General features: G+C 39.6%; 1 protein-coding gene across 1 annotated transcript in view; it reads right to left on the reverse strand.

Annotated features, from left to right (window-relative positions):
* Positions 1-24,988, reverse strand: part of MED14 (mediator complex subunit 14) — a 1,872,212-nt gene that overhangs the window by 318,150 nt on the left and 1,529,074 nt on the right. The window contains exon 20 of the mRNA XM_044071834.1: positions 13,910-14,044. Coding sequence (XP_043927769.1) covers positions 13,910-14,044 — 135 coding nt within the window. The remainder of the gene's footprint in view (positions 1-13,909; positions 14,045-24,988) is intronic.

The following is a 24,988-nucleotide window of genomic DNA, read 5'->3' on the forward strand; positions in this document are numbered from 1 at the left end:
AGTAGAATAACATTAAGCCAAATTATTAATGTGTAGAATCTTGAAAGTTAACAATTATTGAGAAACCTCTAAGACCTAGTATGAGTTGTATGATTATATATAACTGCTGGCTTACTGACACACAGCTTAAGAAAAACGTATTCCTGTGCTGTAACTGTAATACCTGATGACCCTTCCTAGCTGTGTAAACAGGCAGCCTCTCTCTCTCATGTTCGGACACTACTTCATCCATCGGAGTTCCGTTCATATTGTAGCTTCTGTCTTCTTGTGTTCACAGTTGTCATGTTAGATATATAATAAGTTGTAACAAGTAATTTATTTCACACTGAAGACACTTTAGGTAAATATGTAGCAACGCTATTTCAGGAAGGAGCCCAGTCTTGTTTGAGCAAAATACACTATGCACTGCCTTCCTGTTCTATATGCATGTGCTGTGGAAATATTCTGATGCTAAAACATGAAAAATCTTTATGAAGTCAGCAGGACATGAGCTAGCTTAAAGGTTCAATATCATTCTCATGTCATGCGGGTTAATGAGAATTAAACTAAATGACACTATGTTTATTAATGGCTGTGTCCAAAACAAGCTTAAGGATAAGCAAGCACCACCATGAGGCTTAATCACTATTCAAAGAAATCTTTTCCCAGTGAGTGGAAACAAAAATCATAAAGCTGCAGGGAAACATTGATAAGCACTTTTCACCTGAACAATGAGTTGCTTCAGTATTTAAAAGTATCAGATCACTGTCATAATTTATGTGTAGACGTGTGTGTGAGTGCCTGTTCATTTCTACATACAGGCATGAAGATGCGTGTGAGTTTGCACTTGTATATCCAGAGCTTAATCGTGCTTTAGACTGATATCTGAGTAGGCAGGGTCCTAAACTTGATTATGCAAGTAATAAAAATGAATGTGTAAATGAATGAATGAATTCGAAAACTCAGAAAACTTGATCTCCATTGCCAAAATCTTTCAAAAGCTCCCTGCTGCAGTTCTGGGACTTGTAAGTGCAAGTTGCAGAATTACAAAACAGAAGTACAAAAATATGGCAACAGCAAATGTTCAATGTCACTGTCCTCCTTTGATTTTTTTTTTTTTTTTTTTTTTTTGCAGAATGGCCAAGCCCCCTTGCAGGCTCCACATGACAGGCATAACCTGTATAACTCTGATCATACACACACGCACATACACACACTCTCTCTCTCTGGTAGTGCTCGGCCTCTTCTGTTCCTCATGTTGCTATTGCCACCATTAATCCCGGCTCCGTTTCAGGGCTCGCTGTATCCCCGCCTGCTGCCATTAATCCCGGCTCCATGGGCTCGCTGTATCCATTCCCCGGCCCTCTTCTGTCTGTTCCCCATCCTGCTGCTGCCATTAATCCCGGCTCCGTCCATCTCTTCTGTTCTTCAGCTTTGCGGCTTGCAATTCCCGCCGTTAACTTAACCGCCAGCCAGCCAGAAATGATGATGCGAGCTCCTTGAGCTCAATTCCGACTGGCTGGTAGCCTGACTGCGCTGACGTCACTGCACACGTGATGATGTCAGGTCCGACAGCGGGATATTTTAAAAATTTAGAAAACCAAAAGAAAAAAAATCGGAAATGAAGGGGTACCACTCGGGAATCGTGGCACCCCTTCATTTGGACCCCAAAACTCGGTAAAAACAGAGTAATTCGGAACAGTTGGGAGGTCTGCCTTCAACTACTTCCCTACCTAATAAATAACATCCTTACTCCCACCCAGCATGGATTCCGTCCAGGCCACAGTACCACCACCGCCCTCCTCTCCTTTCTAGAAACTGTAAACAAAGCCCTGGACTCCAGTCATGTTGTATACACCCTCCTCTTAGACCTCTCTAAAGCCTTCGATATCATCTCTCACAACCTTCTCTTTACCAAACTCTCTAAAGTAAATCTATTCCACTCCTCTATCAACTGGTTCACCAGTTGCCTATCAAATAGGCAACAAGCAGTTAAGTGAAATACACAGCTATTTCACCATTCCTAAACACTCCCACAGGTGTGCCCCAGGGTTCAATTCTAGGTCCCCTTCTTTTCAACATTTTTATTAATGACTTCTACCATGCATCCCTATCGCCAGCCTCATCCAACAGGCCGATGACTCGACAATTATATGCTCTGCCAGCTCCACCTCCTCAATAACAAAACCAACACAAGAAGCCTTCTCTTCCACTGAACAATGGATGCTAGACAACCATCTAGCACTGAACGTAACCAAGACTAAACTTATGATATTTCTCCCCTCTAAAAGCATCACCCTTGACAAAAACTTTTTCTCTATCACCAGCCAAAATAACACACCTCTAGAAATACTCTCCACAGCTAAACTGTTAGGAATCCTCATTGATGATCAGCTAAATTTCGATAGCCATCTATATGCAAATATCAAAAAAACCATAAGAAGCTTGGCATGCTTTACCGCCACAACCGTTTCATCCCTCCCTCCACCAGGCTCGTTCTTGTTAACACATACTTTATCCCTTCCCTTATGTATGGAACCATCTATTCTTTACTAATCTGCAATCCTCACTCAAGTCAAAACTCTCCTCCTGCTACCATAAAATCTATAAATTTGCAACTGGCCACAGATCAAATACCCATCAGTGCATTTCCCTTCACCAACTGAAATGGCTTGATTTGCCCAATTATCTTACCTATATTCGACTTATCCAAGCACATAAACTCATTTTCAGCCCCACTCTCTGTCCCTCCCTTGCCTCTACCTTCCAAATGCATTTACCTAACAGACATCTTTGATCCAACTTCCAAAATCTAACAGAGCTACATAAACCTGCACACCCTCCAAGCAAACATCTTCTAACCTTCTGCCTTGCACGCCACTGGAATTCTCTCCTACCACTTATCCGTACCACTAACAGACTCTATTTTCAAAACCATACTTCATTCATATCTAACCTCACAATGGGAATGCTCTTGCTCCCATCCTACATAATTTCCTTGACTTTACTGCTCACTACAGCTAATTACATCTGCTAATAGTCTCCACTAACCATATAATTTCTGTAATAAGTACATCTGCTCCACTTCTTCTTTCAGCTGCTCCCGTCAGGGGTTGCCACAGCAGATCAAGTGTTTCAATTTCTTCCTGTCTTCTGCATCTTGCTCTGTCACACCAACCACCTGCATGTCCTCTCTTACCACATCCATAAACGTTGTCTTAGGCCTTCCTCTTTTCCTGTTACCTGGCAGCTTCATCCTTAGCATCTTTTTCCCAATATACTCTGCATCCCTCCTCAGCACATGTCCAAACCAACGTAATCTTGCCTCTCTGGCTTTGTCTCCAAACCTTCCAAACTGGGCTGACCCTCTAATATACTTATTCCTAATCCTGTCCATCCTTGTCACACCCAGTGCAAATCTTAACATCTTCAACTCTGCCACGTCAAGCTCGGACTCCTGCCTTTTTGTCAATGCCACTGTCTCCAACCCATATAACATAGCTGGTCTCAATACCCTCTTGTAGACCTTCCCTTTCACTCTTACTGATACTTGTCTGTCACAAATCACTCCTGACACTCTTCTCCACCCACTCCATCCTGCCTGTACTCTCTTCTTCACCTCTCTTCCACACTCACCATTACTCTGAACTGTTGATCCCAAGTATTTAAACTCATCCACCTTCGCCACCTCTACTCCCTGCATCCTCACCATTCCTCTCTCCTCCCTCTCATTCACACACATATGTTCTGGTTTAGTCCTGCTGACCTTCATTCCTCTTCTCTCTAGAGCATATCTCCACCTCTCCAGGGTCTCTCCACCTCCTTAATTTGTTAGTGAGGAATTTTTCAAGTATCAGCTCCCTCAATTGCCTATTTTCTGCAACTGTTGTTACCATGCATTTTTCTAAGTCTCATGTAATAATTGTATATGTTTTCTTAATTTTTGCATGTTATGATGTAATTTTATAATGCTGTACTGTTTTGGAGCTTTTCTCCCCAGGACTCCATTGAAAATGGGCTCCCTGTGGCCCAATGGACCATCCTGGCAAACAAACTGCAAATAAATAAATACATATACTGTTTGTCAAGAATATCAGAAGTGTCTCCAGTGAGTTAAAATCACTGTACAAATGAAGCTGCTTGAATACTAGGATACAGTCTCTAATAACAATTCTCAATCTGAATGCAACTAATTTGCTCAAACTTGCAAGAATATATGCGCCAGTTAATCCTGATATCACAGTGAAACTAAAGAGAGAGAAAAGGGTTTGTTTAAGCTTATAAGGAGATCTGCAGTAATCTTAATACTGACATTGCAGCTGTCACAATATTTAACTTTTATGGAATTATACTGTTATCATGTGTCGATATTCCCTTCAAAAGGCCACAATGACATGGTTATACTTAGTTTACATTCAGGAGCGGCCTTAGGTCAACTGGCGCCCTAGGCAAAAGGGCTCCATGGTGCCCCCAACCACACTACCTGGTGCCCCCCCCATCTTGGTCTACCTACACCAAATAAATACTGGAAAAGCACCCCTGCCAGAGTGGCGCCCTAGGCAGCCGCCTAGTTGGCCTATGCCTATGTTTACATTCTAATAGTGGATTCTTGTCAGCCAAAACAAGAGCATCCACGTTAACATCAGTTTATATATATATATATGTATATATATATATATATATATATATATATATATATATATATATATATATATATATATAAATACATATACATATATATATATATATATATATATATATATATATATATATATATAGCAGTAGTTTTAATTAGACTAAGCTTAGTGTTAGGTTTAGGAATAAACACTGTATGAGAATGGTGGTTTAGTAAAGATCTAAAAGCTATTTACTCAACAACTGGACAAATAAAATCACACTTTTTATGAAAAGTTGTTATAAAGCCATCTGATGCATGTGATTAGCCATTTCACGTTAATAACAGCTTCTTTAACTTACTTCTTTGAAGGTATATCAAGCTTACATTTGTCAATTATTCCAAAACTCAACGCTCACAGTTCCAAAAAAAGTCAGATATTTAGATATTGCAGATCCTCCTATAAACCTAAATAAACACTTTATTCCATGCTGATAAAAAAATACATTAATAGAAAGTGGTGTTACTTTTTAAATACTAGTTAGTAGCTGCAGACCCAGGTCTCATTCAGCACACTGTGTTAATGTCCAAAATTAATGCACCCTTTGTTTTTTGTTGGACAGCAACCCATGGCATCTGAACATTTAAGAAAGCATCTCCATTTAAATGTAATATTCTTTATAAAAAGAAAATCAACAACCTTTTGTTTTTGACACTTACCTTACAAAGAAGAAATACTTTCAAGGACTGGGGGGATCTACAACTCCCTGCTCAGATCTCATCTGACTTTGCCACAGTTTAACTGTTATACAATGCAACTAATTACCTACTGCTATGTAAACAAATAAAAACCCGGCAGACTGTGGAAAGGTAAAAATCAACACGATGAAATCAATATTAAGACTTGCAGACAAACAATAACTAACTACATTTATTAAACCATAAAGGTCACAATGGATGCTCATGATTATAACAAGATGTTTAAAATTTTAGAAATGGATACCTATAAATTAGTTTCTAAAGCCCAAGTAAATGTATATATGAGGATTTACATGCAATTAAAAGTTATGGTTATAGAGCACAGTACTGATGTCGATTTATATAACTATTTGGGGTTCCTATCAGTTCGTCAAAACTTCAGCAGTTCGAACACCATATGTTCAAACTGTGAAGTTCGAAAACTGATTATAGCGAAGCCACGGAACACCGAATTCTTTCCCAGGGAAAGAATTTGGTGGGCCGTTTCTGTGGCTTCGCGATTTTCAGCACTGTGGTGGAAAGTTACGGGTCGGGTTCAGGTAAGTGTGTGATTGTGTGGACGTTAGGGTTAGGGTGGGATAGTGACAGACTTTAGGGTGGGAAGGTGAGTTAGGGTTAGGGCGCGGGTCAGGTGAGTGTGCGATAGTGACGGACCTTAGGGTTGGGTTAAGGTAAGTGGATAGATAGTAGTGTATGTACAGTTTAGTGTAGGGTTAGATGTAGGATTTTAAGTGTATGTGTGTGGATTGCTGTTTTTTTGGTGTGCTTGTGTTGTGTTTGTGTTTCTTGGAACAGCATTTTTTTCCCCTGAGAAAAAAAATCGCTGTTCTAAGCCTTCGATGATTTTGCACTTCGAGGTTAGAAGTTTAAACATATGGTTTTCGGACTTCTGCCGTTTCGACGAAGTGATACAGACCCTTCTATTTCTATATGACGTCCCCTTAATCCCGGTTATTTTCAGTACCCCCAAAATCCATAAGAATTTAAATGACCCACTCTTACAACCAATAATAGATGGAAGACAATCTATTACATATGCATGAGCAAAGTTTTTGAATAGTAGGTTAAAAGAGGCACTTCAAGATGAAAAACAAATATGTAAAGATTCTTGGACTTTTCTTTGAGTATTAATAGTCTGGATTTGAAAGAAGAAATATTTCTGACTACTAATATTAAAGACCTATATACAGTCATCCCCAAAGATGTAGGCATTCAATGGATGACTGATTTTTTATTAAATAAAGGTTTTACACAAGAGAAGATAAATCTTTATGAAGAACTTTTCAATTTAGTTGTTTGTTTTTTAGGCTTTTCCTGGTTAGGGGTTGGCACAGCGGAACTCTGGTCCACTAATGATTGGCAGTAGATTTTTATGGTGCCGAGTTGCCAGCCCGACGCCCAACCTTCAGCGGAGGTACACCCATTCACACATGCATTTCGAATGCCACTTGACCGTGGGGAGGACATGCAGACTCCACACAGAAGGCACTCCAGCTGAGAATCGAACAGGAGAACCTCTTGCTGTGCGGCAACAACGTTACCGCTGCACCACCACGGCTAACTTGCTTAGCAATAATTATTTGACTTGTGCAGGTTAATTTTATTTACAAAAAATGGGAGTAGTATTGGGTTCTCTTGTGGGAGCTACTTTTGCTAACATCTTAATGGCTCAGTGGGAAAGGAAATGTATTTTTGGCAATAACCTGATAAGCAAGATATCTATGTACCCGTTACTTGGATGACATGTTTATTTTATAGGTTCATAGGTAGGTACTAGGCTATCTGCCCGAAGGCATTTATAAGCCTAGCCGGAATGTGTTGGCTTTCGCCACCCTCTTAGATTAGTTCCCTGTGCCACTGTTCAGCAGAGCCATTGAAGTGATCCCTGGGGTAAACTTTCTGTTTCCCATCCACTCATCAAGGTTTCTCTTGAAGAGGGTTAGCGAGGAGCTCTGCCTAATGCAGATTGGAATCTTGTTCCAGAGCATGGGAAGTCTCTGGGACAGGAATCTATCCCTCCAGCACATCCTATTTATTGTTGTGGTAAGGTTTAGATCCCTGGAGCGTGTGGCTCGAGGGGATATGGTTTTCTTTAGGTGGAGCATGTCCATCAATTCTGGGTTGGACATGGCCTTGTATGTCAGGCAGAGATCACCTCTGAGTAGGCGGTATGCAACAGAGTACAGCTGGAGTTTCTTCAGTCGAGCTGCATAGGGCATCTGCTTGAGGCCAGTGATCCTCGGTGAGGAACTTCTGTGGTCTTTCCGGTTGTTGCAGGTGTCTTGTAAGGTACATCCCAAATGGGGCATTGTACTCTATGATGGGTCTGATGAGTGATGCATAGAGGGGCCCAATGACCTCTTTCGATCTGGATGCAAACCCTTTTGTGATTAGGTGGGCCACATAGAAGGATTTTCTAACCACTTTGGCAATGTGATTATCAAAGGAGAAGTTACTATCTACTTGGGTCCCCAGATCCCTTATTATGTCTTCCGTATTTAGGGGGCTACCACCTATGTGGTAGTTTGTGGGTAATTTGTTTTTTCCAAAGGCGATGACTATGCACTTTTTGGCATTTAGCTTGACACCATGTATCTGTCTCAGTGAGAACCTTTTGGAGGATGTCTGTGTCAGCCGGAGAGTCAATTATAGCCCCTAGTTTGCAGTCGTCTGTGAACTTGGTGAGCCATAGTCCTCCTGTGCTTTCCTGTACCTCTGAGAGGTATATGCCAAACAGGAGGGGGTCCTAGGACTGAGCCCTGGGGAACACCACTTGTAACCGGTTTACAGTCAGAACTAGCTCCTGCAACTCTTACCATGTGGATTCTGTCCGTGAGCCAGTTTGCAACCCATCTTGTGACATAGGGGGTTTATGTTCAGGCTGGTGAGCTTGTCCGTAATACCTGAGTGGGGAATGGTGTCGAAGGCCACTGCAAGGTCTAGGTAGGCTGTGTGTACCACCTTTCTCTCGTCTATAGCCTTGGTATCTGTCTCAAAGAAGTCCACCAGATTTAGGAGGCATGATCTGCCCTTAAAGCCAAACTGGGCTGGGTCCAGTGTTTGGAGGTTTCCAATGTCTCTGTTAATGAGATTCATGATGATGCGCTCCATAGCTTTGCAGACCAAGCTAGTCAGGCTTACAGGGCGATAGTTCCCGGGGTCTGTTGTGGCTCCACCTTTGTGGAGTGGAATAACCGGTGCTGTGCGCCACTCTGTGGGCACGTAGCCTGTGGAGAGGCTGAGTTTAAACAGTGTGTTTAGGTGAGGGATTAGTTCATCTTTGAGCTCATGTAGGACGCAGCCTGGGGCACCGTCCGGTCCCATTGATTATGTGTTTTTGGCTTTGGAGAGGGCTGTTTTAACCTGAGTGTCTGTGATTTCAGGGGCACTACATTCCTCTGGTATAGTTATGGGCCCTTTTGGGGGTGAAGTTTGCACTAAACATGTCTGCCAGGATGTTGGCTATATCAGTCGGTTCAGTGTATTTTGTACCATTCTGCACTAACTCCGAGCAGATCTGAGAATTGCCCTTAGATTCTTGCTACATACATAGCTAAAGAATGCCTTGTGATTATCTTTAGATTCCATGGCAATTTTTCTTTCGAAGCTAGCCTTGGGTGATTTTATGAGGGAACGTAGTTTCTTGCTGACACTGATCAGGGATGTCTTCTCTTCTTGGGATTTTACTCTTTTCTGTACTAGTTTCCTCCTTTTATTGTATGGCAGGGGTCCACCAGACTTGTTTCCTTTTCTTGGAGGAGTGAGTCTTGGTTTTGTTTGGGATAGCACGATCCATGCATTCTTGTAGGTGCCCGTAGAGTGCATTAGTAAAGGATTTTGCAGCTTGGACAGCGTTATCCTTTAGCATGGGGGCTTTGAAACTTCCCACCTTGGTCTTAAGTAACGTGAAGTTTGCTTTTGAAAAAATTTTCACGGTGGTTTCTTTGACCGGGGGTGGTGGTGGAATGTGAATATCCAGAGTGATTAGTTTATGGTCAGATCTAACCAGTGAGGGGTTGACCTCCGGTGTGGAACACCGGTCGCCCATGTTGGTGATGACCAGGTCCAATATGTTGTCACCTCTGGTGGGGGTGTTAACCAGTTGATCCAGGGCATTTGAGTTTATAAATTCTAGGAAATGTTGGGCCAGGGAGTTCGTACTTGAGTAGTTCTCCCAGTTAATGTTTGGATAATTGAAATCATCCAATATCAGGATGTTTGGTAGGACCTTTATGTTTCCCAGTGTTTCCAAATGCGGAGTGGGGGTCCTTGGACATGGTGGGTGATCTGTAGCAAGCTATAATTTGAATAGCAGTTTTGCCCGTTGTTAGTTGCACGTGAATGATCTCTGAAGCATCGTGCTGTGCCACTAACCTGCAGGTGTGGGTATCCTTGATGAATATGGATACTCCCCCGCCTTTTGTATTTCGGTCCGGGTTTTGTGGCCGAACTGTATGGTATGAGTTGTAGCCTGGTAGTGCTGGGGTGCTCTTTGCAACCTTAAACCAGGTTCTGTTACTGCACATATATTGATTTTCTCCATACTGAGGAGTGTCTAGAGTGCGTGCATTTTGAGGTTTAGACTTCTGGCATTGAGCAGCATTACCCTCAGTTTTTTGCTACTTGTGCTATTTACGGCGGTGGGTTTGTCTTTTGAGCCTTGCCTAAAAAAGGCACTATGGGGGTGGCAAAAGCCTTGGCTAGTATTCGAAAGCCTAAGGGTGACAGGTGCAAGCAGTCTCTAGTAAAGCAGTGTGGCTTGTCAAGAATGTCATCCCAGGCTGACAGACACTGGATCCCCTTTGAATGACACCAGACGCTTAGCCAATTGTTGAAATTGATAATTTTTTCTCTATACCGTGGTATAATTCTTGGTGAGGGCAGGATGCTACTCAGCGTCAGGGTAATACCAGCCAGGGCTACGTGATAAGAGAGCTCCTCCATGTCTCTTTTCATGTAGTCCAGTGAGGTATGGCTCAGGTCACTCACACCAACACGGACAATGACAGAGTCATATCTGTACTTGTTCTGGAGTGACCCGAGTGCTTGTGTTATGTGGCGGATCCTGGCACCCGACAGGCAACTAACAGTAACCGTCTCCTTGTTCAGCCTAGTGAGTGGGACGTCAGTGTGCCTGAGTATAGAGTCACCTATTACAAGTGTGTTGGGTATGTTATTTTGCCTTAAGGGCTGTGATTGTGTGGCACACTTTTTTTTTGTGAAGTATGTGTTTCATGGTTTGTGTTGGGGGGGGGGGGTGGAGGTTGCTTGGATGTCTACTTTGGAGGTCTCTGTTGCTTTTGCAAATTTTTATTTAGAGCCTCCGAGTATGTTTTTGTGTATTTGTGTGTGTTTTTTGCCAGTGCTGGTTTCATAGGTCTATGTGAGACTGGTGGTGTGATGCAAGTAATTCCCTTCTCCTCTTGACTGCCTGGTCCAGTCTTGGGTTGAGAGAGCTTAGCCTCCAGTTTGGCTGTATAATTGCATCTCTCTCATGTATTAGTGTTTGGTGGTAGGAGGAGAGGGTTGTCTGTGCACATGAGGCAATTGTAACATTGCCTCAAAATGCCCAGATTCACCAGTTGGACTGGAGAGTACACCTGAAACTGCCCTTTGGACATGCCTGGATAGGTACAGTGAACTGTTTTACTGATTGGCTGGTAAGGTCGAACAGAGAGCCTTGTTCTTCTCTACAGTATAGGGGGGTCTAGTGCTAAGGTTTATTAGTGCTTGCTATGAGTTTTGGGAAAGTGCAGGGATGAGAAGTGAATGATTTGAGTGTTTAAGTTGAAAGTTTGTCTAGTTCCAAGGGAAAAATTGAAGAGTACACTTTGTGGAGCCGGGAATAGTTATACCCTAGCAAACTGGTGCTGCCCGGCGAGCAAAACCACTGAAATGCGGGTTTTATAGCAGGGAAATGAAAGAGATAGAAATTAGCCCAAAATGGCCAATAAACTACTAATTACTGGGCTGAAACCACGCCTCCAGGGACAGATAGGCTGCTCAAAGCTCCCTCTCTCACAGTGAACAGAGAAACTTCCTTTTATCCAAGTAAGGTATGGGCAAACACAGAAACTTGTAACACAGCCCTGAATTCAGCACTAACCTGAAAACTGGACTAAACTAGCTTAGAAAGGTGGGAAAACAAGTATATATTTTTTTTCAGAAAATAAAGCAGATACAATAAAAAAACACTTTAAATGCACAGAAATGGCTATCACACTTGAGTGTGTAGCCTACAACAGTTAAACAGGTAATTTAAACACAAAAATGACTTTGTTAAAGTGCAGGCAGTAAAATAAGTACAATATGTAGCTGAAACAAGCTTTTTAAATCACAGAAACTCTAAAAAATTGGCGTTTTAGGCGGAATTAGCTAAAGACAGCAAAAAAATGCAGAAAAATGATAATCACTGGAGGGATAAAAAAGCAAATATAGTACATTTTATGAATTATATTAACACAACTGATTTCCTTTTCTTTACTTGTGAGGTAAAAACTGACTAAGCACTGTAGCTGGATGTATGTTTGAAAAAAGATACGGATAACCAAAGGTTTACATTAAAAATTCATACGAAGGAGACTTTTTCTAATAGCTTCCTTCATTTTGCTAGTGTACATCCATTACATCAAAAAAAATCCACAGTGAAAGGCCAGTTAGTTTGAGCGGCCAGAATGGTTTCTCTGGACCAACAACTTATCGAGGAGTGTAATACACTTATTGGAATGTTTACAAAAAGAGGATACCCATTGGATTTGCTGCATGAATTATTTTTATAAGTGAGCAATAACAGAGCACACGTTTATTTAAAATCCATCTTGAATGGTGAAGGTGGGGGGTGATACTGATGAGTTAAAAACATCAATAATTAGGAGTAAGGAGGAGTTTAACATGAATTTTATCACCACATTTTGTTTGGATATGAGAATGATTGGACAGAATTTAAATAAAAATTAGGTTTTGTTTACTGAGGATCAGAATGTTAAAAGTAAAGTGGGGATGAGAACCAAGAGTGGTCGGGGTTAGGATCTTTAAAAACTTATTGGAAGATACAGGGACTACAAAGAAGGGTTCATTAATGAAGAAATGTGTTTTTTGTTCATTCTGTACATTAATTACAGTAGGGACAAACTGAGATTGGGGGGAAGAATACCGGATTCGAGGGAAGTTTAATTGGGAAACACAAAGAGTAGTATATGTGGCCCTCTGTCAATGTTGCACATGTTTTTGCATGGGCAAAACCGATAGACGGCTCAGGGAGCAGATATATCAACATGAGTATAAGTATTAAGACAGGCAAGGTGAATAATACACTTGCTAAACATGTGGTGGAATGTGAGGGTCACACTTTTAAATTTATGGCTATTGACTGCATAGAAGAAAGAAGAAGGAATAAGGGGTGGTTCTAGTTCTTTGCTTTTAGAACAGAAGGAATTATCTTTGCAACTCTACCTAAATGCATATGTTTGTCGTGGGTTAAATGAATACTGTGTGGTTAACTGTGTTTTAAGGATGAAATCACTTTCTAGATAAATTAAGTTTTCCTTTTTATTTAATATTTAATAATATTCAATTAAAATATGTATGTGTGTATATATTTACATATACTTTTACATTTTTATAGTTATTTGTTTTGCATTTTATAAGTTTATGTACTGTTATGTGCTTTTAAAGGAATAATGAGATATGTCTTTAATGGAAAGGTTATTTTGTATCCTTTTGGATCATGTGATTCGTGGAGGGGGTTTTAAATACAAGTGTTTGGAATATTTTTATTAACCGATGAAGTCCTATGTAAAAGGACGGAAGCATTTATCCTTTATCCTTTACGGTCTAATAAATGTAGCTCGTTACCATTTCAGTCTGCAAGTCCTAATATTGATTTCATTGTGCTGATTTTTACCTTTCCTCAGTCTGCCAGGTTTTTATTTGTTTATATTAGTTTTTTTTTTTTTTTTTTTTTTTCATTTAGTGTAGTAGTTTATGTTTTACCTACTGCTATGTGCCAGCACCAATGATGCATAGAGATAAAACCCTGATCACAGTTCAGGTGACCAAATTTTGACTAATGGTTCAAGTGCTTAACATTTATTTTGAGGATGAACAGGCCCATCCTGGGGAAGAAGGGGCAGAATCAGCTGTACATACTGATGCTTTCTCCTTAGAGGAGGGGCAGCAATATGGAGAGGTTGCCTGGGAGCAGTCATTAAGCTCACTAAACAGCCACTAATGGGTGGTAACATTCAAACCGAGTGTGCAGATGTATGCACTTGAAAAGGGAGGACACTGTAAGCTATGATGGTGATAAGAGTTTGCACAACCCCCCTTCCCGCAGGTTTTAGGGAGACAGCATCAAAATACTGTAATTGCCAGGATGTCAATGAAAGCACAAAGCACCATTATAGTTGCCTATATCAGCACACCCTCCAAATTGGAAAGCCCTTGCCTCGGTTCCAGGTGGAATTTCCAGAGCTGCAGATGAATATGCTTTGTCCGATCGAGGGAAGGCTTGACTGTGGGTAGGCACAAGGACAGAAATAACACAGAAAAAAGTACCTGCTGTTGTGGCTGAAGCTGTGACATTAATGAATCCATCATATCTCCTCCAATAGGAGATGGTGGATTATCATCTTCATTTACTGAACTTCTTCGTGCATCTTGATTGCTGTCAACAAACATATTCAGAAAAGTCTGCAGTATAAAAGTTAAAAAAAAATAAATAGGTTACACTTCAATATTCACATTCCTATGTCAAATGAACAAAAAAAATGGTGAACGTGCATGCAAAGAGAAAAACTAGCATCTGCAATAATACTTGGAGAATGTCACCACTACCAGACATTTCTGCAGTTAACATACTAAAACCTGACACATACTATTCGTAATGGAAGCCCCTGCATTAAATTTATGTGCTATAAAACCACAGAAGTTTGAAACGGTTCTATATATATCATGAAGTGCAATTATCTGAGAAGAGTAATAAATGTTTTTAAAGCAAAGTTAACGAGAAGTTTACATACTTAATTTTCTTACTGCAGTCATTACAGAAATATCCAACACTGGGACCAAAGCCCAAGGTAACTTTTCAGGAATCAGTAACCTGAAGAATTTGGGAAATGGTACTGTCAACTGTGTTTGTGATACAGTACTGTAATCACACCAAACTTGCTGTAGACACAACTGACAACGGCTTGATATAAAAAAAAAAAAAAAAAAAAAACTTTATTCCAAAGCTGAGCACTTTTATTCCATCACTTGGAACTTCTTCAGAACAATAAAAAAAAACCTTACAATTCATTAAAATAGCAATTCAAAAAGTCACATGATTACACAACATCCAATGCCTTGATCTTACCTACTACATAATTATTAAATTGGAAAAATCTAACAATTAATTAAAACCAATTGAAAATGAAATGCATATTCAGCCATTATAGTATTTTAACTTTAAAATACAATAAAAAGAACATGATTCATTTAACCAGAGGGGATTTGTGACATCTAATTTTAAGTGCTATTCTAATTGCCGTTTTTCAAGAAGTTCATCTGTAATTACTCCCTGGGGATCCTTCCTTACTCGTTCAACAACCATAAACAAAAAACTGAGTGTGCCCTCTCTCTCAATATGCTTACATAAAGCATTGATAGTCTTACATTTACAAATATCAAACAAATGCTCATAAATATGTTATTTGAGCATCCGCGTAGTCTATCCAATATAAAATGCTGGACACTGTTTACACTGGGCTAAACAACCCACCCTTTTTGAAATACGGGAATATTTATCACTTAACTTGTATGTAGTATCCCTGATTTGGAAACTGTCCCTTACATCTGAGCACAATAAGGGCAACATCCATGTTTGAACATACCTTGGTGTACCTTCAACATTTCATTTCCACCTCACAAAGTATTACTTCCCTCTAAAAAAATTTTTTGAAAGACTTTGTCTTCTTATACACAATACAATGTTTTCACCCCACCTTCTCCAGAACCATCTGATCACCTTTAAAAATTGTTAAATTTTTTGTTTAAATATTAGAAACAACTACACTATCTAATGTGAATTTTGTAATGAAAGCCCTTTTAAAACTGTCACTACTTTCCTTTTCTTTAAGACCCTCAGACATTAATTGGTCAACTTTTTGACTACTTAAATGACCCAACTCAGGATTCTTACCAATTTCTATAAGGGGTTTAGAAAATCCACTGAATCATTTTCCTTTTACTTCTTCCAAAATATTTCACACAAAGTTTACTGGATATCCTCTTTGATGAAACATATCAGCTAAAATTTTACACTCATCATTAAACACCTCTGAATTAGAAATCATTCTTGCCAGCCACACAAACTGGCCTTTTAAATTTATAGAGCTCAAGCGAATTCCAAAAGGACTGCAAGTATAGAAGTATCCAAATGGGGTCCTTAAAGGCTCAGAATTTCATCAGGATCTTGTTGAACTGTTTACAAAATGGGCTTTGACATCATGAAAATGAAGGTTAAATATAACAATGTATCCAGAGATTCTCTCTCTAATGACACTGATAACCCGGATAAAGCCATATCATATGTAATGACTTTGCCTTTGATCAATTCCATGCCAAGGACTATGGTATCTTTAAGGGGGCAGACAAATCCTGTGATGTGACTTTGAAAAGAAAAATGGACAAATTGAAAAAAAGTTTGTGAAGATTATGCACATGGAACTGCATACCCAGCTCCAACAGGTTTCCAAGGTAACCAGGAAAGGGAAAGCGATTTTCAACCAATAGAAATGGCGGTGGATATGCCACCATTGAATTTTCAAGACAATAATGTACTGACCCCCTTTAGATGAAATGGCATTAAGGAGATCCAAATGGCTGAGGACTGCACGCCTTCACTCAGCTTTGGGCAATCAAGGATACAACTTCAACGAGGAAATTTACTGGAAAAGCAGGGGGTGAAACCAAAGAAGAGACAGTTCCAAAGATGGTAAATTCAAGTTCCAGTAATAACAGTGACCATTTTAATGGACTGGTTAAAACTGCTTACAAATACAAAGATTTTAAATTGTATAATTATTCTTCTGAAGTAGTTAAAACTGAACATGCAAATGTTCTAAGGGACTCACATTTGTGCCTATTAAGCATTCTAGTATTACTAACATTTTGGTTGAATTAAAATGATTAATTAGGAAACTCAATTTGCCCATTTGGTGTGCAAATGTTAATTCTAAGTGTTTTGATAATGTTGTGCATAGATCTAGTACCTTTAATCCCCCCCTGTGCACCATGTCCTGCAAGTTTTTGAAAAATGTGCGAGGTTGATTTTAGGTACCTGTTAGAACAAACTAATAGGAAAAAGTGGTGGAATTTATCTAATGGTAATTATGGATGGCTTAAGGACACATGGGGACAAGAACACCAGAGTGGTGAAACCAAACAAGGGGGGTGGGTTAGTTATAATACACAGAGAGGAATATTCAAATAAAATGAATGCTATGTTAATGGAAGACACTTATGAAGAGGTGACCTGAAATTAAGTTAACATAGTCTACACTAAAATTTATTTAGAATTGGAGGAAATGCTATTACTGGGTCAGATTACTAAAACTGAATTTGATTTTGTGCAAAATGATAAAATGGTGGTAGTGGGGGATCTTTGGTCTTCCTAAAATGCACAAGGATCTAGAAAATACCCCCTTACACTGATAGTTGATGGGACAAGACGTAAAACATATTTTATAGTGAGCAATACAAAGTCTTTCGGGTTTTCCCCTGTTAGGGGTCACCACAGTGGATCACTGATCTTCAGATTGATTGGCAGTGGAGTTTTTATGGTGTCGAGTTGCCAGCCTGGCGCCCAACCTTCACAGAAGACACACGAACCCTACTTGCACATATGTCTTTAAAGCTTACTTGACCGCAGGGAGGACATGCAGTCTCCGCACAGAAGGCTCTCCAGCCAAGAATCAAACCGGAGAACCTCTTGCTGTGAGGCAACAATGCTAACATATTTTATAGTGAGGTTTGTGGATAATGCCCATAAAGCACGGTTAAGTAATTTGTGTTATACTTGTAAGGATTCTTGGCAATTTTTAACAAGAATCTGAGAAGTTACATTTCAAGCTGAGAGTATTTTTCTTATAATTAATGCACAAAATGTATACTCTGTGATTCCCCATGACATCGGACGCCAATGGTTTGAAGACTCTATATATAGCAGTACAGATTTTTCAACAGAAAGAACTAAAGCCATTTCTTTAATGGAATTAGTGTTAAAAAAATAACTTTATATTTTTCGAAGGACAACTATTTAGACAGAAAACTAGAGTAGCAATGGGGGCAGCATGTGCCCCCATTTTCGCAAATTTTGTAATGAGTTTTTGGGAACAGAATTTTGTCATGAACTCTCCTTTAAGGAGTCTTGGTTGTTCTTACAGAATATTTTAGGATTATCTATTCATCCTATGGAATGACACAACAAATTACAGGAATTCATAGAATATATTAATAATATTGTGAGTTTTCTTTAAATTTACATTCACCAGTGACAAAGAGAAACATTTTTTTTGGATGTTGAAATAAAAAAAAAAAAGATTATGATGGACAGAAATATTGGTCCAACATCCATCCAAATTAACATCCTCAAATTCCTTTTTTGCACTTCAATAGCATCCACCCCATGTATTAGAAGGGGGATGGTTAAAGGCCAGTTTGTGCGGCTGGCAAGAATGGTTTCTAATTCAGAGGTGTTTAATGAGGAATGGAAAATTTTAGCTGATATTCAGAAAACTTTGTACAAAATATTTTGGAAAAAGGATTTTATAAACGTATAGAAATAAGTAAGAGTCCTGAGTTGGGTCATTTAAGTCGTCAAAATGTTGACCAATTTAATAATTATGTAATAGGTAAGACTGAGGCACTGGATGTTGTCAAATCATGCAACTTTTTGAATTGCTATTTTAATGAATTGTAAGGTATGTTTTTTTTTATTGTTTTGAGGAAGTTCCAAGTGGTGGAATGAAAGTGCTCAACTTTGGAATAAAGTGTTTTTTGATATCAGCCACTGTCATTTTGTGTCTACAGCAAGTTTGGTGTGAATACTAGTTTTGCTGGTCTTACTTTCTTGTGGTTCCTAGTTTATTGATACAGTACTGTCCCAAACACACACAAACGTGCTTGCATCTGTGTGTGCGTGGGTGTGACTGTGTGCGCGCGCACACACACACACGATTCACGTTTAGTTGGTCAATTAACACAAATGTTGACATCCTGAAGGTAAAGCACTATACAATGACAATGGAAACAGACTTCCTAGTATACGTGCGTAGAGGATGCTTCTTGGTGCACGCTAATATTACTCAAAAAGAACGCATCCCTCACACCCTCTGCTAATTTTATTTATATATATATATATATATATATATATATATATATATATATATACTAACTCGGAGATCGCACAATCCCTAGAGAAAGGGAATACCTTCGCACATCTGTCGGCTATCGGCATAGTTGATCAAATGCGGTTGGCTAAGCAGTTGTCAACTAAACTCCCTGTTGACTAAACCAACAGCAACCATATACACATACACAAATATATACATATGCAAATACATATACATGCTTATATAATGCACAAAGATGTTAAAATAAATAAAATGGAAGAACTTTCATGTACCCAAGGCAATCTCTGCCTACAATGAAAATAACTATTAGTCTCACTAAAGTGAAAAACTTATTTTGTCTACATAACTACTAAATCACAGTAAAATGATTCAAAATGTCTAATCACAGCACAGAATCTGCTTTAAATATCCTCTTCGCTCTGAAAAAAAATCATCCTCTGAGCAGTAAACATGCTAAATTCACTTGACAGAAATTAAGCATCTATAACAGCAACTCAATTTAAATGGATTCATAATGAAAAAAAAAAAAAAATATATATATATATATATATATATATATATATACACACATATAAATAAAGAGAGTTAAGCTGCAGTCATTATGTCATTAGCACAGGAAGGTCTACAAACTCAGCTATGCTTTTTAGGTGTATGCAAAATTTCAAAGACAACACAGACAAGAAGCACATAGGTCACAGTTATGCATATGAAAATACAGAAAGTAGCACGCGTGTTTCAGAAGCAGAAGACAAGACACCCACCCACTGAGCTATTAACTGGTACAAAAGATGACTTTTCTCCAGAGGAAGGACTCACCTTCACTGGAGTGAGATGTTGAACACAGCAAGAAAGCAAAACTTTAACAAAGCATGGGCAGGAGCCAATCACAGGGAATAGAGAGGTATCAAAAGAACAAGGAAGTAACAAGGAGAGCAGCAACAGCAATGTCAGCATCATCAGAAGAAATATGTGAACTTCAAATCAAACAATGGCAATTACAGAAACACATTTCCCAGTGTAAAAAAAAAGCAAGAGGCAAACAGCTTCCAAAAATGTCTGCAGTTTCCACAGAAATGGAATTACAGATGATGATATCACATAAAGAGGAGGCAGCACTTACAAGTGTGCCAAGTAAGTCCATCTTTTTTTTCATTGGGGGTGAGGTAATGGACAATTAACATTTGCTTTAATTGGGAACAATAACTGAACAAAGCCTTAAATCTATGTAAGTAAGGATGAATGCTTAGATATTTTGCTGGAACAGTTGACTGTGTTTGAAGAAAAAGAACCAAGGGGTAAGAACAAAAGCTGAAACTGCTGTTCATATATCTATAGCTAAGGCAACTAAAAACAATTAACTTTAAGAGGAAATTGCTTTGTTGCAGTATGTGTTAACTTTTATTTTGACTAGGAGAGCAGTGTTTGTTGAAAAAACAGGAAGCAATCTCATCTTGAACCTCTGATGAGATATAAACACAAAAGAAATTCATACCCCCCCCAAAAAACGCATATATAGGAAAGAAAAGGAGGATGACAGCTGGGTTCAGCTACTGCAGCAGTATAGAATTCAAACAGCTACAGTAAGTTCTTACACACCTGTATTAGTTTGTAAGGCTTTGCAAATATAAGAACAGAGGACTAAGTAGTTGCCTCTAGAATGTTTTTAGTCCACCACTCCTTTCCAGTATGGCATCAGAGAGGATAAGCCACTCAGTGTGCGCCTCGATACTGCTTGTAACTGACTTGACATAGTGGGAATAACAAAAAGCAACAGCTGAGGACAGCCATCAGAAATTTCAAGACAGGTTGTTCTTTCTTAGTCCCATCATAAACTATAAACAGCAGATCAGCGTTTCTAAAAGAATCAATTCTATCAAGATATACCTGAGCTTTCTATATATGTCTAGAGTATGCAGAATTTTTCCTCCGTGATTTTGAGGTTCTGGATAAAACGGGTCTATATTACTTGAACGAGCAATCAAAATGTCGAGTACAACATGCTCGACATACTTTGATTTGCTCGACCATGTCACTGAAACCCAAAAACACTGAAAAAAACAAAATTGAAGGATTTTGTTTGTCCCACTCCAAACATACAACACGCACACAACCAATTCATACAAACCCCTACACACTCACATCACTCAAACACACACACACACACACACACACACACACACACACACACACACACACACACACACACACACACACACACACACACACACACACACACACACACACACATACTTTTAAAACAAAGTGGGGGGCTTTGCCCCTCACCCCCCCTAACTAAATATACCAACTCCTAGATCACTGTACATTGGGGAAAGGGCAATTTCCCAGTAATCGTGCAAGCGATTACTGGGAAATTGCCCTTTCCCCAATGTACAGCGATCTCAGAGTTTGTATATTAAATAAAGCAGCCCCTTACGAAGCCATTCCTGACAGTGTAGTGTGTTTACGTCACACGCTACACTAACCAGGAAGGCCGACCAAAACATTTCGGAACTCCAAATTTCAACATTTGGAGGATCCGATTACATGAACGGTCGATCAAAGTATGTCGAGTATCTTGCACTCGACATTTTGATCACTCGATCATGTAATATAGACCCGATAAAACACTGGGAGACATAATCTGATTCAAAGTAAACTCTGAGACCACTTTGGGAGTAAATGAGGGAATTTTGTGGAACATCAGATAGGGTTCTTGCACCAAGAGGGATTGCAGCTCATATACTCTTCTTGCAGATGTCAGAGCAGTAAGACCAGTTTTGCAAGTAATGAACTGTAAATATGCCACACAAGCAAGTTCAAATGGAAACAATGTTAGTTTTTCCAGCACAAAGTTAAGATCCCAAGAAGGTGCCACCTCATTTCTAGATGGCATCATGTCTAAAACCCCTTTCAAGAATTGTTTAATGAGAAACAAAGAGGATAGGGGTGGAGTCATGGCACATACCATAAAATGGGTGCAAAATAAACCTTGATAGAGTAATAAAGGAATAGTAACCCACATAAATATTTGAGAACTGGTACATGATCTCTATTAGGCCCTGGTCATTTGCTAGGAACCAACAAGAAAATCCTCTCCACAAGCAGCTAACAATTTCCTATTAGCATTTTTTGCTTCCTTTTGTACCTGCATGGTCCTCATTAAAGAGGTACCTAAAAGGTGTCAGGAATGAATCATCTAGGCAGTCAGTTGCACTAGTTTGAGAATGGAGCATGTCAAACACTTATCTTGTGTGGTAGATACAATCTGTGAGGAAGCTTATAGCCCTTGCTCCCAGCCAATTCTATAACGAGGAAGAACTACTCTTTGAAGAATCCCTCAGAAATGTGAAAATGCTGCCCCTGCATATCACTGGAAAGGGTGGAATGCATATATTCTCTTGGTATATCTGTAAGGAGAAATGGAACAGAATCTGGTCAAGTGTCTGTTTTGAAAGGAAATGCACAGATCTATTCGATCTACTTGAGGTGTCCCCACAAATGGATCAATCGTAGAAGACCCTCTCATATAATTTCCAAATGTGAGGGTCTATCCTGATGCTGCTCAGTTTGTCTGCTAATGCACATTGCTCTGACAAGATGCAGGATCCTTAGAGGATCAAGGAATGCAGAAGAGCTACCCTCCTAAGCTAGCATAGCCAGTTGGCACAGATGTAAGGACCAGATATCCCTTCCACATCACTGTGGTGCTATGTGTAATCACAAGCAAGGTTGTTCTCCCCCCCCACCCCACCCCCAATAAAAAAAACATACTGGAGCATGGATCACAGCTAGTATTCCTTTGCCACTGATGTATTTTGAGATGTCTGACATACCCATTAGACCACACCTTTTTTACCTTTAACAAAACTGCTCCCCAAGCAAAATCTGAAGTACTCTGGTGCAGATTATGTTGGGAAATGAGGGAAAAACGGGAGACTGGAATTCTGAATTATGTGCAGGTCCCACCCATGCAGGCCCTACTTGATAAGGCTCAAAACTGGAATTTGAAATTCCAGAGGATGATAATGTTGGGCCCTAATGAACCCTAGAAAGCCAATCCTGTATGAAGGAGTCAAAGAGGGTTTGAATATATACAGAGTGTGTGTGTGTGTGTGTGTGTGTGTGTGTGTGTGTGTGTGTGTGTGTGTGTGTGTGTATCTCTCTATATATTATTCTGTAATTCTCTGAAGTGTGTTCTGTGATTAAAAGTGTTTGGAAAGTAGAGCTGTTTTTCACTGGTCATTCTGTTTTGGTCGTTATAGTAATTTTCAGTTCTACAAGGAGTGGTTACAATAACTTACTTTTAATCTAAAGGCAGAGCTGAAGATCTCATGCTTAACTTCATCCATGAACCTTTTGGTTAGGTACCCAGGCATACCTCCTTAAGATAGCAGCAGTAGCATTAGACACAATGACAGTAGCAGTAGAAGGGGCCCTAGACACACTATCAGCATAATCATGCACACTGTTTAGGGCATGTTTAGAAACCTGATGAATATCAGAAATTGTGGGATTCAAAAAAGATTTATCCACTGAAGGCAGATTATTAGAACATTCAATTAAAATTTAAGCACAATGTAGCAAAACCTCCACATAAAGTTCTGATAGCTCAGAATTCTAAAACCCAAAGTGGATGAAGAATAAAAATCTGTCCAGAACTTTATCTTCTTTATCGCCTGGGAAGGATTAGGATTCACCAAAAGTCTATTACCAACTGACAATGACGAATGAATGGCTGCAAGATAAGACTGAAGGTGAAAAAACAAGAATTTGTTAGACTGGGAAACTCTATAAAGTCTATCCACCCTTTTTAAGGACTGAAGACTGGGAAATGAGGAATACTGCAGGCAACATTAGCGATATCCTCCATGGCTGGCAAAATAGGAGGAATAATAGTAACACGTGGGACTTTCACTTGTTATACTCATTATCTCCTCAGTCAGGAGGAACCTCCATTTGTTCCCACAAAAAGACATCATTCATCTTAGAAACCAACTTGGGAATAGAAAACTCAAACAGAGACGTGGATTTGTGCTTCCTCCAGAATCAGAGTCTCAGTCTTGGGAATCCATAGGAGAGGGAACTCTGCCTCAATCAATGCCAGAGTCCTCTGACTATCTTCAGGATTTTTTTTGTATCACGCTGTGCTCAGGTAAGGAGTTTTGAATTCCACGATCAATTGCCTGCAATAAAGTCTTGAAGGTAAGAATAACTCAGCATGGTTTCCGACCAAACCATAGCACCAACACTGCCTTACTCTCCTTTATTAACACTATCCTTCAGCATGAAAACAATGGCTATCTCTCCTCTGCTACTTTCCTAGACCTATCTAAAGCATTTGACATGGTCCCACACAAACAACTCATCTCTGTCCTCAATAACCTATCCTTCTCTCAGTCAGTCACCAACTGGTTTCAGAGTTACCTGTCTGACCGCCAACAATCCGTTGTATGGCAGAATGACACATCTCCCCAACTACCTGTCTCTATAGGGGTTCCCCAAGGATCCATCCTTGGACCCCTACTCTTCTCTGTTTTCACCAATAATCTAACCTCTGCCACCAAACATGGCACACTCATACAATATGCAGATGACTCAACCATCATCTGCTCAGCCCAGTCCCTACCCAAACTGCAAAAAGTCACACAGGAAGCCTTTTCCTCTGTTGAAACTTGGTTATCTGATGCCCAATTAATACTCAATCCAAACAAAACTAAACTACTCATCTTCCAACCCACCAAACATACCCAAAACAACTCTCACTTTAACATCACAGCAAAAGACAACACCACTATACACCCAACAGAACACACCAAATTGCTAGGAGTGGAAATAGACAAACTAAAATCTGACATTCACATATCCATGACCATAAAAAAAGTCCACAAAAAACTAGGAGCGTTATACAGAAATAAGCAACTTCTCACCAAAGCAGCAAAGATTTCAGTAGCAAATTCCCACCTTATCTCCACCCTACTTTATGCCTCTCCAATATATACCACTCTAAGGCAATGCGATCTAAACAAGTTATAGACCTGCTACAACAAAATCGCCACATTCGCCACAGGGGCATCCTACCGTACTCACAACTGTCTCTCACTTGCTGAACTCCCCTCACCTCCTTCAATGGTATCAACTCTCACTAGCCCACAAACTAGTAAACCATCCACTAAATGTCCCATCCTTCCAGAATCGACACCATCCCTATCGCACCACCAGACTAAGATCCAGCAACAAAAAT

Source organism: Protopterus annectens, chromosome 5.part0, assembly GCF_019279795.1.
Source record: "Protopterus annectens isolate FY-2018-M chromosome 5.part0, PAN1.0, whole genome shotgun sequence".
NCBI lineage: Eukaryota > Metazoa > Chordata > Ceratodontiformes > Protopteridae > Protopterus > Protopterus annectens.